The sequence below is a fragment of the Eschrichtius robustus genome, chromosome 1 (genome assembly GCF_028021215.1).
Source record: "Eschrichtius robustus isolate mEscRob2 chromosome 1, mEscRob2.pri, whole genome shotgun sequence".
Classification (NCBI taxonomy): domain Eukaryota; kingdom Metazoa; phylum Chordata; class Mammalia; order Artiodactyla; family Eschrichtiidae; genus Eschrichtius; species Eschrichtius robustus.
This window is the reverse complement of record NC_090824.1, coordinates 8,668,307-8,685,442: the sequence shown is the minus strand read 5'-3', so window position 1 is coordinate 8,685,442 and position 17,136 is coordinate 8,668,307. Positions and strand designations below refer to the sequence as shown.

Here is a 17,136-nt window from a genome sequence, read left to right as displayed (position 1 = left end):
GAGAGTGTCTGCCCTTAGTCTCTGCCTCGTCTTTGCACCCAGTTCCCTTCTAGAACCACGGAATAACGCTCTCACTAACAGGTACTTCAGCAGCGTCCACTCTGTGCTGGGCACCCCGCTGGGTGCTAGAGAATCAGGGGCACGCGTGGTCCCCACCTCCTGACGCACACACTTCACTTCGTCGCCCTCATTGGCTCACGTAACTCTCTCTCCCTTCTGAACTTAGGACAGGGTCTGGGTCGTATTCATTTTAATGAATGTGCCTCTAACACAGGCTCTGGCACATGGTAGGTACTCGAAAAATTCTGCTGAATGGAAATGGCTTAAGTCATCGTATTTTAGGAAAAAAATACAAAGAATGCAAACAAGTTTTCAAATGCAAAACTTTAACATTAAAAGAGTAACATTTAAATTACAGTTTTTAATATTACTTATTAATAATTCTCAAAAGGATAAATTCTTTGTATTTTTAGTGAAAAGAATATATTGGCCTGGCGGTCCAGTGGTTAAGAATCCGCCTTCCAATGCAGGGGACGCAGGTTCGATCCCTGGTCAGGGAACTAAGATCCCACATGCTGCGGGGTAACCAAGCCCTCGCGCCACAACTACTGAGCCCACGCGCCACAACTAGAGAAGCCCGTGCGCCGCAACAAAGAGAGTATATTGGTCTGCCAGATAAACTTATGTAGAAATTAACTTACATGTAACTTTTAGCTGGAGAAGCAGGAGGGGCTGTTCCAAAATCTTTTCCTCCAAAAAGATGCCAAACAAGAGAGACTTCTTTAACCAGGTACCGAATTACAGGAATAGGAAAGTGTAACGGGGCTTTGCTCGTACCTGTCTTCTTAACAGGCAGACTAAAATAATTATCTCTTATCACAATCGCATCATCAACCATTATTTTTACAACTGGTTCTTCTTCCTTCTCCTAAGACAAAGGAACAAGTAACGCATACTCTCTTATTTAAGTAGAAACCACTGATTATGGTGCGCATCTCAAGGGGATTTCTTGATTCTGCATTCTTTCTAATAATTTCAATATATAAAGTGGAATAATAAATACTGACGATAATCATCACATAAGATACTCTGCTTTATTAACAATAAAATGAACTCGCCCTTCTATGTGAATCACTCCATAAGAATTTTTTATAGTCTACGATTTGGCTTTTTACTACTTGTCTGACAATAAAAAAGGTACAGATTCAATGCTTTACCATTTTGTTTAGTGAACTGTGGATTCATTAAATCCAGACCATGCTTTTTCAATGTGAGCATGATTCTAAAAAGGAAATTATATACATTAACCAAGCATTAGCCTTCTCACAAATCACATCTTATCGTTCCCAATTCTTGTGTTAACAACTCTGTACAGAACTCCTTTCTGCCATTTAATTTCACAACCCTGAAGAGGTATCTTACTACGTACTTCCTCTGCAGTTCAATAAACAATGCAGGAGATTTTGCAAGTAGAGAGTCTCTGAGAGATGGTCATAAAAAGAGTAAAGTATAACCAACATTTACAAAGTCTCAAGAGTAAATTACAAAAGAAAGTAATTCTGAACTGTAAAGAGTTAACAAAACCTAAAGAATCTTTTCAGGTGCCCTTTGGTCAATTCAATTTACAACATTATTTTAAGACATTAATTATATCATCAATTTATTACCTGAATGGTTGCTCTTGGTGCAAAAAGAATGCAAAAGTCGTCGTTTTCTGTGGGCACGCCTGTCACCGCATCGCTCATCAAGTGGTGTGTGAATGAGGTGTAAGTGGGCCCAGGCTCCTGGGACACGTTTCCACTCTCATCAGGAAACAGGAAGAGGTCTGAACAACATGGCTCCTGAATTTGAGATTTTTCATCCAAAACACCTAGGTGAAAAGATTACAACATTCAATTTTGGCATATTTTAAACATCAACAACAATAACATTTATTAAGCATTTTAGGACCTCCCTCGTGGCGCAGTGGTAAAAATCCGCCTACCAATGCAGGGGACAGAGGTTCAATCCGTGGTCTGGGAAGATCCCACATGGCATGGAGCAACTAAGCCCGTGCGCCACAACTACTGAGTCCCTGCACTGCAACTACTGAAGCCCGTGCACACTAGGGCCCACGTGCCGCAACTACTTAGCCCATGTGCTGCGACCAAGGAAGCCTGCGCACCTAGAGCCCGTGCTCCACAGTAAGAGAAGCCACTGCAATGAGAAGCCCGTGCACCGCAGCAAAGAGTAGCCTCCGCTCGCCGCAACCAGAGAAAGCCCGCACGCAGCAACGAAGACCCAACGCAGCCAAAAATTTTTAAAAAACAGTATCTCGCTTATTTCTCCCAATAACCTTCTGACTACTAATAAAAAGACTAGTAAGTATGAAGTTTTCTAAGAAACAGTAAATGATGGACTCATAAAGTTACAGACAGTCTCCTCTTAGCTAGTTAGTGTCAGAGAAGTTCAGGAATTCAACAGCAGCTAGTTAGTGTGGACTGGAGTTCCATTTTAGCCAGAATTTCATATTGACAATTATGTGCTGTAGGTGGAGTTCTAGAAGAAACTCCTTGGACAATATAGCAAGGGGAAGGGAAACAGTTACATCTAGCAGCGTCTCACCTAGAACTATAGGAAGTCTCTGCTCAGGGAAGGGGTGGGGGAAACAGTTGCCAAGCATGTCTTAGGCCAGGGAATGATTCCAAGCAATAAAAAGACTCCTTGGGGGCGCTGGATACCCAAATGGGACACCTGTTCTCAGGTAGCTCTCACAATATGAAGTTCACAAAAGGCTGCACGTGTGCAAAAATCTGTATGTGAACATATATTTTTTATACATTTATATTATATATCAGATTCACTAATTCTTTTCTTTTCCTTTTTTTTTTTTTTTTTTTTTGTGGCCGCACTGCATAGTATGTGGGATCTTAGTTCCCCCGACCAGGGAATCAAACCCATGTCCCCTGCGGTGGGAGCATGGAGTCCTAACCACTGGACTGCCAGGGAATTCCATAGATTCACTAATTCTTTCTCCATTCATTCATTCAAACCAAACCCTGTGATATGAACTAAGAACACTAAGATGAGTACGGCGACATCTTAGCCTCGGAAAGCTCACAGACTAGACTTTAAATTCTCCTATGGCAGCACTTTGAGCCCACCCATCCTTGTAAGTGCTCAGTGTCCAGTACAGGGTCTTGTGTGTGGAAGCTGCTCGGTAAATATTCATTAAACATTCTTTCCCACATGAGGAGGTTAGCTGCTAACATTATTACAAATAATGTTAGTACATAGGGAGCTAAAAGTTCCCATTTGCTTCCTTAGCTCTAATTTATTCTAAATTAGAATGAAAGCAACACTGAATGCTAAACTTCTATAACACTATGAAATGATTTTTAAAAATTAAGATCTCACAACATATAGAAATAGCTATGTTCAGCCAATTAGAAAAAAAAATGTTTTTAGATAGATACTTCAAAGTATTTAGATGCTTCCACTTGGCTTTAAAGCTCTCTGTCTGGTTCCTCCCTGCTTATCTAACATTACTGCCTAATTCTTTTCGACAAGAAGGGAACTTTTGTTCCAGTATTAACAGCCTGAGTTACTAGATCATTAAGGCTCATACAGGCCTCTGGGCCTCTGCTGATGTTAGTGACCTTGCCAAGATTATCTTCTCTCTCCCCTCTACACGCCTAGGTCCTACACACTTTTTAAAAGCCAACTCATCTCATCTTCACTGAAGTCTAATGAAGGGATTCCAAATCCTTTCCAACCAGTGACTAGAGTGCACACTACATTCTGAAGTGTTTTCTTACATCACCTCTCGATGGTTCTAAGCACTAGCCTCAGTCTGGTTCAGTGCCAGTTTGCTGCACTAGACCATGAGCTACCAGGGAACATAAGCCTCGTCTTCCACTTTATCTGTCACCACCCCCCGCAACACTCTGGCCAGTATTATTTATCTACTAAACATTCAGTAAACACAAGCTGACTGACTAACAGATATCCACCAACACTCAGACCTGTCTTTTCTTTAGTGAGCTACTTATTGAGGACTTGTAAGAACACAAACAATGGCAGCCTCAACTACAGCATCAGAGCTCCCAGGAAGAAGTCCTGGTCTGTCTCACCATTAGACTGTGGTTTTACAGACGCAGCAGCCTCTTGCGTGTCAATTTCCTCCATAGCGTCACTCATCAAATCTCGTAATATTTGTTGATCTGCTTCAGGAAGTACTGGACCACGTGAGGATGACCGACCAGCGGAATCTACCTACAGCCAAAAACCCTAATTAAAATCAACTTGAAAATGCTCTAAAAAGCAAATTACTCAACGTTTACTACACTACATTTCACAAAAACACCAAAAACAGGAACACATCATTTTTCTATATTCTCTCAGCAGGTGTTACATTTTCATTTTAAGTCTTTAGTATCAGCATTTTCACCCCAACAACTACTGGCAAATAGAAATAAATGTGTTATCATCTCAAAGCCGGCACAGTGAACTGAATCTTGAATACATTCGAAGAGAAGGAAGGTGAAAAACATTGCAGTGAAGCTGGGGGAGAGGGGGGGGGGTCTCTCTGTAGAGAGTCTGATCTGCTCAAACATGATGGCTGCCATGACCTTCACCCTCTGAGACAAAGCCACTGTAGGTAGAGCCTCATTTCTTGGAACAAATAGACACCTAAAGACAGTAGGGGGTATACATGAGAGGGGAAATCTACTAAAAGGTGATTTGTGGAGTTCAATTCCAACACTGATGCTTAACCATTTTTGTTAGTGAATCGTGGATTCATTAAATCCAAACCATGCTTTTAAAATGTCAGCATGACTCTAAAATGGAAAGATCTCATTTGAAAGGGATAACTTAAAATAACTTTTAATAAACTGGAGAACAAAAGAGAAGAAACAGTAGAGACAGAGTATCATAAATCACTTTTGTATCAGGGAGAATACAGCAGGAGCCTGGAAACAAAAACAGAAGCGTAACACAAATGAGGTGTAAGATCAGCGTGAACGAAAGATAATGCAAGGCCTGTCAGACCCTTACTGAAGGATCTATTGACCTAAGGGGACTGAGAATTCTGTTCACAGAAGAGGCCATGAAGAAGAATAAAAAGACTGAAAAACAGTAAATGCTAAACAAACTGGACATTGTTCTATCTGGACATATGAGAGGGCAGAGAGGTGACAGCTGGGGGCATAAGAAAGCAATGAACTGGGAATCCAAATATCTGCATATTGTTGCTGTGTCTGCTACTAATTAGGGCAAAAATTACCTAAATTCTCTGGGTCTTAACTTATTCATCTACTAAACAGAGATGATAATCTTTAACCTCTCAACTGCACTGGGTAAGAGGAAATCACGTATGAGAAAGTATACTGAAAACTGGATAGAACTGTAGATAACAAATATGAAAGATAATATCATATAAATAAGTCTTCTGGTAATAATACTAATTCCTGCCATCTACCTTCTCATAGCATTTTTACATACAACTTGCATATGACAGACTCTCACATGATAAATGTTTTCTTTCTTCCCTGAGGACATATGAAAATAACTTAAGTCTGGGAAAATGTATGTTGGTTGAGAAGATTAATGTTCTGAAACAGAGCATCAAACAGTAGAATGGTTTTCCAAAAAGGCCCATGGAATCACCGTTCTAGACCCCATCACCCTGAAAGTAAGAATAGATAGATGATTGTTCAAAGTTTCCTTTCTACCCTATGACTGTCAAGAAGACCTCGCCGATGTACAGGTCACTCGCGCATGTCTGGAATGAGGTGGGGGTGAGTGAGTTCTAATGAATGAGGCTGGCAGCTGTACCTTCATCTTTCTTTGTGGGGCTCCGGGCTTCACGTCCGCCTTGTTAGCCGCATGTAAGTCCCCGTAGCTTGCAATGTACTGAATGAGATTCATTAATGCAGCACAAGAGTCCGAGCACGTTCTAATGTGGACAACGTCACTCGAACAGTGTAATTCAAAGTGTGGCTCAGTCTGGACAGGACACGGAAAAAAGGATAAAAATGTCTACCAAAACAAGAGAAAAAAATGTTTGCATAGGTTTACATTAAATAAAATGTAATATGATAATTTGTCTTGCCATAGGAAACATGCATTTATAATAACTCAATCTTAACTTTAAAATATTTTATCTATTTCTGACTAAAATTAGGTAAGTGGAAAAATAATTTTACAGTAAGTTCAGGTTGTTTTTAGTCTCTTCTATAAAACAAAGGACTTAAATACAAGTATCCATTTATTTTAATAACTTACTTGCTCTCCATCAGAATCAGACTTCACTGCAGTTATGGTTAATTCCAAAAGCCCCATATCCATCACACGAACATAATCTAAAATTTTTTTAAGTAATTAATAAAATATCTGAGTATAACTTTCAAAAAATGCTTATCCAACAAACGCCTAATAAAACCAGCGTTTCTTTAAAATTCATGGCAGGTAGCACTACAAATACTTATAATGTAATGGAAACATAGTTTCATCCTACAAAAATCCTACAGTTCACTTTATTTTTAGTTAGAAACAAAATCTGCCTTCTATTAAATAAACAAGAGTATATATAATTTGATGCATTTCACCAATGTTATTGATATTACAAACTGGTATTACAATATTCAGACTGACAAGATCCTTAGTTCACTGGCATTATTCTAGAGTTAAAATGCTTAAAAATATTCAGATGCAAAAAATAAAAGAGGATTCATCTATCCCAGATTTTGTTTTTTAACTCTTACCTCTATTCAGATTTATAGTGACAGTATTACACTTGTCAGACAGGTGTAAAGCAGCTTCATCCAAGATTATTCTGGGCCAAAAAAAAGATAAAATCAAGATCTAAAAAACTAACCTTAGGGGCTTCCCTGGTGGCGCAGTGGTTGAGAGTCTGCCTGCCAATGCAGGGGATACGGGTTCGAGCCCTGGTCTGGGAGGATCCCACATGCCGCGGAGCAACTGGGCCCGTGAGCCACAACTACTGAGCCTGCGCGTCTGGAGCCTGTGCTCCGCAAAAAGAGAGGCCGCGATAGTGAGAGGCCCGCGCACCGCGATGAAGAGTGGCCCCTGCTCGCCGCAACTGGAGAGAGCCCTCGCACAGAAACGAAGACCCAACGCAGCCAAAAATAAATAAATAAATAATAATTAAAGGTGCTAATAATTTAAAAACAAAAACAAAAAAAAAAACTAACCTTGAATATATGGCTGCATGATCACTGTATACTTAGCTGTACCATTCTTTCTGATATAAATATGATCAAAGTCATATGCAGTTTCTAACTTACAAATGTCGCCTAACATTTCTTTATTTTTTTAATATTTCTTTATTTTTTTATCTATCTTTGGCTGTGTTGGGTCTTAGTCGCGGCACATGGGATCTGCAAAATGCGGGGTCTTTCGTTGCGGTGTGCGGGCTTCTCTCTAGTTGTGGTGCGCAGGCTCCAGAGCACGTGGGCTCTCTAGCTGTGGTGGGGGCTTAGTTGCCCCGCAGCATGTGGGATCCTAGTTCCCCGACCAGGGATCGAACCCATGTCCCCTGCATTGGAAGGCGGATTCTTAACCACTGGACCACCAGGGAAGTCCCTAACATTTCTTTAAAACTCACTGTTTATGAGTACTAGAAACATTTAAATGGCATAAATGAGATTAAATCATCTGCTCAAATCAATTTTAAATTTTCAGCAATTTTAACAGATGCCCAAATTCATAAGGTTTAAATTAGGAAAATAAAGTGTATCAGGTATTACGGGAAGTTTACATATAAATGTTTTAAAAAGTTAACCAACAATCTCAAGAATTAATTTTCTCCCTAAAAATGAAATACAGTAATGAATTGAAGAGGTGGGACGAATCATCTGAGAAAGAAAAACTGAAAACTTGGACAAAGGAACATGACTAATAGTAAAAGAATGTTGCTTTTAACAAAGATTGAGACTTTAATCAAAGGGTTGAGATAAAGCTCTGCCAGTATGTTCTGAACAGCTGCATTTAGTAGACAGCGAGGTTTACACGGTACCTGAGAGTAGAAGATGATTTATCCAAGGCAACACTACTTGAAACGCTGAATGTTTCAACAGTAAGAAGAGATCGGATTGGCAAATAAAGAGGCCTATTACCACAAAGAAACAAGAGAACATTAGTCTGCTGCAAAAAGAGAAACTCCCTTTAAAGAGCGTTTTGAACCTTAACTCTACTGAATTACGTATGTTTCTCACAACTTAGTACATATTTTAAAGTCTAAAACTTTGTTTTGCTCCATTTATGAACTAACCTATAATCAAGTGCACAGCTCCAGAGATGAACATGAAAGGTCGTAAATGAAGTGGGAGGACTGTATCCCAGAACAGGTTCATCAGCAATATTCAAGAAGTATAAAATCTATAATCACAAAAATATAAAATGCCCTGCTTTAGAAAAAAAAAATTTTGATATGATATCCTTAATACCAACATGAAATAAAACAGCTCACAAAAAAAAACAACCATTTAGTGGAAAATCATAATGTTAAAAGAAAATCATCATTTGAAGGAATTCATTTCGAAAAGTATTTGCCAAACTAGAACTCGAAATGAAGAGGCCCATCGAACAATTGCAATGCTACAGAGATCTTGGAAAAATCATATCCTATGAAACTAACCAAGTATGTATAATATACTTTCAACATTACTTTGCTTGGAATTATTCTTTTGAAAAAAACAAATTTTGCCAAAGACCGTTTAAAACTCTCCATCTGGTTTTCTATAAAACCCATTGTTGGGAGAAGTTCCTGTTCCTTAATTTATACCCAGATCAGTCTGAAAACCAGTCCTTCTCACCAACATCTACTCTATATTTCTATCTAAATAAAAAAGTCAGGCTAAATCTCTCTCTTACAGCCAGCCAGTTGACTAACCATCTCTCTACCCCTGCTCTATTTATTCTCTCTCTATATATATTTTATGTTTCAGAATGTTTCTGGAAGCATTCAAGTTTAAAATAATTTATTATTTTCCAAGCACAAAGAAAAGGTTTCTCTTTGTAAGGAAAATGAACAAGAATCATAGTGTGCTAGTTTTCATTCTCATATAAAGAAGAGTTAACTTCTTACCCAAAGTTTCCTTTGAAAAAATGTAATTAACCAAATACAGTTATTACACTGGAAATTAATTACAGAATTCCTTATAAATGCCTCAGTGTATACTGTTGGCCTAGGGGATAATTCTGAAATTATGGCACTTAAAGAATATACAGTTATAAGTGCAAGTCAACACTCATTTATTCTCCTCTATGCCAGGCACTCTATAGGTCCCTTCCCTTTAATGACAAAACATAACTTTGTCTTTGAGATGTTTAAGGACCAAACTTTAAGGTAAAAAATCAATTACATTCTGGGGTGGTGATAATGTTCTATTTCCTAACATAAGAGGTGGTATTTATATAGGAGTATTTATTTCATGAAAATTCGATGAGCACTGAATATTTATGATTTGTGAACTTTTCAGTATGTGTATTATATATCAACATAAAGTAAAAAATAAATCAATACATATGCATCACAGCTCTCTTACCTGCTCATGCCAGCTAAGCCCGGAAGGAAGCATTCTATGCTGGAGAGTGGCTCCTTTCAGTCCCACAGCAATGAGAAATTCCTACAGAGCAACACGAAGAATTACATTTATCACCTGCATGACCCTCTGGTTCAAAACTTGAAAAGTTTTTCGAAGAAAATAAATGTGTTGCATTTATGCCATCATTTTTATTAACTAGCAATCAAATCAGCAGCAAGTATTTAATGGTATAAAAGTACAAAACACACACCTTTGTATTGGACTCTGATTTATCAGACAATATTTTAACTGCAACAGAGAGCATATTCAAAGTGTCTCCTCCAACACCATCTGAAGAAGCTCGACTGAGGCCATCTTCTTCAGAGGAATAAATAGTAGGTTCTAACCAATGCGGTCGGGTTGAACTGGGCAGTCGTGTTTCTGCAGAAGGAGTTGCTCCATCCACTATGCCTATATCCACAATGAGGTGACAAGACAACAAAATGATTATCTGAAATTAATTCACGAGCTTCTGTAACTCAAAACAAAAATCCATGTACTTCCATTGAATATAACATAACCCTGGAGGCAAAATGACCAAGAACCAGCTTGACATTGATAATTCATTCTCCTCTACTAATGTTGGTATAAGTGACTATCCAAGTTAGAAAAAAAAATTTGAGATCTGAAATGCTAGAAAAGTTAAATTTAAATAGGAAAATCTAATAAACATTAAGAATGTGCAAGCATCTCATTTCTATTCACAAAGTAACACAAGGAATGTGCTCAAAGAAGAGCAAATTCTGTATTTGTTACCAAAAGGAAATACCACTTAAGAGAAAATAAAGAATGTAAAGTCCCATCTACTGATCAACGTATAATAAGATATGGTATATCCATAAAATGGGATATTCCTTGGCAATAAAAAGGAATAAAAAACTGATACATTTGGATTAACCTTCAAAACATCATGTCAGGATGCCAATCACAAAAGACCTTCTATTGTGTGATACCATTTATATGAAACAGCCAGAATATGCAAATCCATAGAGACGGAGAGTAAATCAGTGGTTTCTTGAGGCTAGAGGGGACTGCAGGACTGGGGGTTTGTAGCTCAAAGGTGCAGACTTCTTCTGGGGGGTTGATGAAAATGCTCTAAAGTTGACTATGATGATGGTTACACAACTCTATGGAATACTAAAAACCACTGAAATGTATATTTTAAACGGGTGAATTACATGGTATGTGAATTACATCACAATATAAGTTGTTTCAAAAAAAGAACATAAAGTCAACTTCTAATTTACAATAATTATTACTTTGCCAGTGGAATCAGAACACCCTACAGAAAATAATTTCTAACGTTAAGAGTTCTGTTCTCAGTAGACTTTCTTTATCAAGCAAAATTTAAACATGTCTAACCAGAAGTGAACAAAACACACATATTTAACATTTGTCCTACCTTTGTGATAGAGACTGAAACTGCTACAATGAAGGCAGATATAGTGCTTGTCATCAAAACCTTCATATTTTGTCACACAAAATAACGAACCATTGCTGAATTCTAACCAGAATTCACCATGCTTGTTTTCCAGCAGATCTCCATTACCTTGCTAATAAGAAGATCAGAAAAAACAGAGAAGTCATTAATTAAATGCAGAAAAGTAAGAACGACCCTTGAGATGCTCCTCCTTGATTCAGGTTAGGAGGACCTCCCACACTGCAGCAAAGTGGTCTTGATTCTTGAACCATCCAACATGGTGGTATTAAAAACTGAATAATTAAACACTAGGCCGGGCCTCTTCTGCCAAATGGACCTCGGTTCTTCATCACCCTTTAGAATAGATAAATTACTGTTACCACCTCAGGAGTGGGACCAGCACGTTTTCCAAAAGAAGGTCCATATAATGTTTGCCTTTTGAGCTGCCACGAAAGCTAAATTTCCAAAGCTGCTGTCATCGTGGTGTGCCTCGGAGAACTGACCTTCATCAGTCATTGAAACAACCTCGAACTACCTCAATTATTGAATGAGTATATCATGCTAGAGTTATAATAAGATGCACTTGAAAAATCACTTTGGATTTGTAAATCCTTACCTTTACATCTGTAAACACTGCCATTAATCCATGATTAATGCACAGAAGAACTGACAGAAAACTCTGCGAGTTCTTGTTCTGAGAGTCTAGTTTTTTCTTCCTACGAGAACGATAATTGGGATCAACAGTGGAAAAATACTGCAAAGTCTCTTCCTCAGATCCACTTTCCTCATCTATGAGAAATAAATTGCACAATTACAGCTGTTCTAACAGCTTATTAACACAAAACAGCATTCAAACTTGAACTTTATCACAAGAATATTTGCTTATTTTACAACCTGTTTATTTTTACAAAGAATCTGGTAATGACAATAAAAATGTACTGTCTTTCTCTTTACCACTGAACTTCAGAAAATGAATATACTATCACTATAAAAATAACAATTAATAACATTCTTAATAAATAGCTAGAAGTGGGGAAATACTGTAAATTACTAAAAGATATTATAAAATAGTTATAAGTGGAAAACGCCAAAGACACATTTTTAAATCCATCAATTTAAAAGGTTACTACTTTGTTTATTGATAAACCAGGCATTTTAATTCAGAAGAAATTTAAAACATATTACCACAGGGAACTGCAGATTTAAGCGGACTAAGACCATCTTTGTTGAAGGTATTAATCAGCTGACTGGCTACTGAAAGCCCAACACCATATGAAATATTTTCCAGTGTCTCTACTGGTGAAGGAGCTGTTGGTTCCCATAGCAGCAAATCGTTGAAGATCCTATAAAGACAAAAGTTGACAAATAAATACATAACTCCTACTTCAACCGAAGGCAAACTAAAGAATATCCCTTTAAGAAGTCACATGAATAATAAATTTTCCAAATGGTGAAACGGAATTTCTTGTCAATGGAAAAATAACTGCTATGGCTGTCAGGGCAGTGAGAAAGGAATCTGGACAATTAGATATCTAATTAGATATCCTCCCAGTTTCACCAGTGTTATATGCATCAAATTACATACATCTAAATGCACTTAAAGGAGGAGGTTTATTAAAAATGAAACCCATAAAGAACAAAAGGACTGTTCACGTATATGAGAACACTCTATAAACTATAACAGATTAGGCACTGTCTCATTTGACTCCCCTCAATCCTCTGGGGCAGCCAAGGCAGAATTATTATTCTCCCTTTACACTTGAAGAAACTGCGTCATAAAGGTTAAGTGACCCGCCCAAGGTCACACAGCTGATTAGTGGGAGAAGTGGAACCACAGCCCAGATTACGTCCAGCTCCCAATTCAGTTCTCTTCCGTTACTCACTTTCTCTAGGGATATCTGCTTTTTCTTTCTTCCACAGAAAGCACAGCTTCGCTGGGAAGTTTGCATGAGATGAAGAAGCATACAGAACAGGGAATAAAGAGAGGAAACCCTTCTAACTAACGGAACAGACGAACAGCCAAGTCAACACTGGTGACTACTGGGGTGATACATGTCAAGCTAGGCTACCACCGCATCCTATTTTTTCAAAGAAATATTTGTCACTTCTCAGATACCTCCACCCCCACCACTCACCTCTATGTTGTCATGAAAACTGAGACTTTACAATGTTCTCTACAAAGATTTTTGTTAGGCTTGGACCCATAGCATATCCTTCACGTGCATAATGCAGTCACTGCACCTGTAACACTCTACTCCATTTTCTTGCTTCCCTTTCCTAGACTAAGACTTGTGTCTTAGTCATCTTTGTATGTGCCTAGCACAGTGGCTGTCACACGGCAGGCACTGAAGGTTTGAAGAAAGGACCAGTGGATGACTCACATGCAAGGACTGCCAAAAGCACAGACTCGTCACAAAGCCTAGTGTGAATACCAATCAAGGTGCCAAGCGATGATGTAGCCCTGGGCCCTTCCTGTGAGAAGCCACTTGTCTAGGAACTTCCTGGGCCAATTCCTGAGCTTCTGAGGCCCTAGAAAGTATAAACGAGGACTGAGTACTGTCACTCTCAGTAGACTGTAATCCCCACCCAAAAGGTCTCTTTCTGGAAGCATCACTGGATGAAGAATACCAGGGACACAGGGCAGAAGCGTGTCTTGCCTCAGACACACTGACAGGGATGCCCAGAACTGCGTGGTACTCATTTGGCTCGCTGCCCCTTGGGCGTGTCACTCACAGAACAAAGAAACAAGAGTCTAGGGCTTCCCTGGTGGCGCAGTGGTTAAGAATCCGCCTGCCAATGCAGAGGACAAGTTCAAGCCCTGGTCTGGGAAGATCCCACATGCCGCGGAGCAACTAAGCCCGCGAGCCACAACTACTGAGCCCGCGTGCCTAGAGCCCGTGCTCTGCAACAAGAGAAGCCACTGCAATGAGAAGCCCGTGCTCCGCAATGAAGAGCAGCCCCCGCTCGCCGCAACTAGAAAAAGCCCGCGCGCAGCAATGGAGACCCAACGCAGCCAAAAATAAATAAATAAATTTATTGAAGAAAAAGAAACAAGAGTCTAAATCCAGATCTTAGTCTAAATTCCTACATGAATAAATAGTGAAAGTATAAAATGAAGAATTTTCTCAGGAAATTTTTCTTTACCTTATTCCCTACAACCATTCTCTTATCTTCACAGGTTAAAGAGAAACTATTACTTTAAATAAAACCTGGAGTTCATGGTATATGACCTGCAAATATGTTTCATATGATTTTACTATTTTTCCTTATTTACATTTTGGTCTAAACACAGTCTTGATACCATAATACTATAAAACACTGAATGATGTTTCTAATATCAAGAAAAAAAAAAACACTTAAGATGTTTAAGGACACATCACCATGATTCCGTGGCGATGAGCTTGAAACATTATAGAAGCTCAAAAATATCTGATTTAATAAAACCAGGTAGAATATTTTTTATATTCTATTCTAAAGGATTTTTGACATAGAAAAAAAATCTACCTGTACCTGAGACTATCTTTCTGAAAAGACCCAGCTGATGAAGGAATAAACCAATATTTCAAATGTATGAAGTAAAGGCAGAATTGGTTATAATTCCTGCTCAGAAAGATACTTTTAAATTTTATGTATAATAAAGGGCATTATTAAGACATTTAGCAAAACATGAATGGGGTCTGACGATTAGATGCTAATGTATAATATTAATTTTTTCGTTTTAATGGCTGAATTATGGTCATGTAGAAGAATGTCCCTGTTTGTGAGAAATACACATTCAACTGCTCAAGGCTGAAGGGACATCAAGTCAGCAACTTACTCTCAAATGGTTCAGGGAAAAAACGCTCTTTGTACTGTACTTGCAACTTACCTATAAGTTTTAGAATGTCTGAAAATTAAAAGAAAAAAAAAATGTATATATAGACAAAGCCAAACAGAGGGCAAAGAATTCACATGCTAACTTAGATATATGATGTATATGATCCACAGCGGGGAACACTGCAGTATTTATATAAGTCTAGGGGCCTGAGAGACAGAGAAGTGGGCAGGTGAGAGAGAACAGAAACTCTCATGGGCAACACCCCCTGAACCAGCTCCCCAGATGCGCAGATGCTCTCCAGGTCCCTGACTTAAGCTACCCGCCCGCCATACTGACTGACGTCCCCCACACGCTACCTGCTTGCTGCTGGCAGACAACTCCCTAGCCCACCTGAGAACTTCTGCTCCCACCAGCTGAATTATACATTTTGCATAGTCACCACGGGTAAATCGTGCTTGGCCCCAAATCTGCTCATCTCAGCTGTATGTTATTGTAAGCATAGTTTAATTCAATCTTGTGCTAACTGATGACTTTTAAGTATATAGACTGAAGTGAGAAAAAAATCTTAAAAACCTGAAAGGATTCTGCACTCAGACTGCTTTGAAACTATTTTTTCACTCCACTTCAAAGAAACTGAAACTGAGAATTGTAGACAAAGCCTTCTGGGTATACATTAAGCAAAAATTCTAACCAGTGGCTTGTAATCAAAAAGAGGCCCTGCCCTATATTTTAAAAAGAAGTGGTAAATGAACATATATTCATAAATGGAATGTTTAAGGTATGTTTTACTATTCTGATGCTGCAATCTAACCAATAGCCACCTGTTCAATCAATGCAGAAGGAGAAAGAAATGGATGAAGCCCTTCTGACCTCTGGGATGGACCTTGAACTAGTTGTTTCATTTTGCTCAATCTTAGCCTTGCACATTCGTTAGCTCTTGGGAGATACCCCAACTATAAAATAAGGACAGTAGCCTAGAGATCAGTGGTTTCCAAATGTCAGATCCTGTATAAATCCAAATCCTATTTGGTACCAAGTAAATCTACAGCAGAAACAACGGTCTGCCGTTTCTGAAGATTAACAAAAATTTGGATGACTTGTTTACATGTGGGAAGCTAGTGATGACAGACACTAAGGACGTGTCTTTTTCCAGAAACCCACATGACCACCTTTCAGCTATGCCAGAGTGGGTGGGAATGATAACATTCTTACTTACTATTCGCCAGGCACTGTTCTCAGAACTTTCCCAAATGTTATATCATTTAATGCTCCAAACAACCCACTGAGGCCTGTACAAGTATCATCTCCAATTTATATGTGAGGAAATGGAGCTCATGGGGACTAGGTAAATCGTCCAAGATCTTCAGAGTCTATGACCTTTCTACTCTAGAATGCCATTTATTTCAACATATTTGCTTGGTATATACGTTTAAGGGTATTTAAATGTAATAAATTTAAGTTTTCATAGACACGTTTATAAGTTAGAGTTTCTAATTCTAACAAGGTGCTTTTTTTTAGACTCTGAGAAGGGATGTTCCTTGTACAAAGACTCTAGGACTCTGACTTTACACCAGTATCTTTTGGCCCTCTATACAAGTATATCCCACCTCTTTTCATGTCATTATACACAAAGAGATATTTTCTCAGTACTCTGTGGTAAGGTGACAGAGGGCAACCAGCCAACCTAGGATGGAGAGAATACATCTCACACACAAGAAACCCAGTTACCAGACACACTGGTTAGGAAACTCTGCTATGACAATAGCTCATCATAACGGTAATAGTTCTATAATCAACACCATACAAAGTACACTGAAATAGTTGATAATATTAAAACAAGGAAAGTAAAGGGGGAAGAGGGAAAACAAGGAGGTAGGATGGTAGAGAGGCAGTTGGACAGGAAAGTTCGATCCCAAAGATTCAACTAAATGTGTTTAAACTCACCTATTATAAAGCTTCTCATAAAAGCTTTTATTAGGCAGTGTTATATGAATATTGGGTAATGTAAGTTCCAGCACATAGTGAGAATTGCTGATTGCTTTATCTTGAAACTCTGTCATTTCTACAGGGTCTCCTGGCATCACCATCTAAAACATAACAGTTTAGTGCAAAAAAAAGAAAAAAAAAAGCATCAAATAATCATTTTATATTTAAAATAGTAGTAGCATCTTCTTATCCGACCCATACGACTTGTGTGTGGGCAAATAAATAAGCATGCAACTTTTAACCAAGGGAAAAAAATAGATATTATTCAATCTTGGAGCTAAAAATATGGCAAAAAACAGTATACAAAGTATTTTTTTTAAAGA

The 17,136-nt window shown here is 38.4% G+C and overlaps 1 protein-coding gene across 2 annotated transcripts in view; it reads right to left on the bottom strand.

Moving 5' to 3' along the window:
- ATG2B (autophagy related 2B) overlaps window positions 1-17,136 on the bottom strand; it is a 71,790-nt gene that overhangs the window by 23,453 nt on the left and 31,201 nt on the right. The window contains exons 18-31 of one of the 2 annotated variants that reach the window (XM_068540932.1): window positions 16,772-16,914; window positions 12,196-12,353; window positions 11,627-11,799; window positions 10,993-11,143; window positions 9,802-10,001; window positions 9,552-9,632; window positions 8,276-8,382; window positions 8,021-8,113; window positions 6,747-6,817; window positions 6,268-6,344; window positions 5,818-6,021; window positions 4,113-4,254; window positions 1,668-1,870; window positions 702-928 (exon numbers count right to left, since the gene is read on the bottom strand). In XM_068540932.1, the coding sequence (XP_068397033.1) occupies window positions 702-928; window positions 1,668-1,870; window positions 4,113-4,254; window positions 5,818-6,021; window positions 6,268-6,344; window positions 6,747-6,817; window positions 8,021-8,113; window positions 8,276-8,382; window positions 9,552-9,632; window positions 9,802-10,001; window positions 10,993-11,143; window positions 11,627-11,799; window positions 12,196-12,353; window positions 16,772-16,914 (2,030 nt within the window). The remainder of the gene's footprint in view (window positions 1-701; window positions 929-1,667; window positions 1,871-4,112; window positions 4,255-5,817; window positions 6,022-6,267; window positions 6,345-6,746; window positions 6,818-8,020; window positions 8,114-8,275; window positions 8,383-9,551; window positions 9,633-9,801; window positions 10,002-10,992; window positions 11,144-11,626; window positions 11,800-12,195; window positions 12,354-16,771; window positions 16,915-17,136) is intronic. The other variant, XM_068540941.1, reaches the window with a different exon arrangement.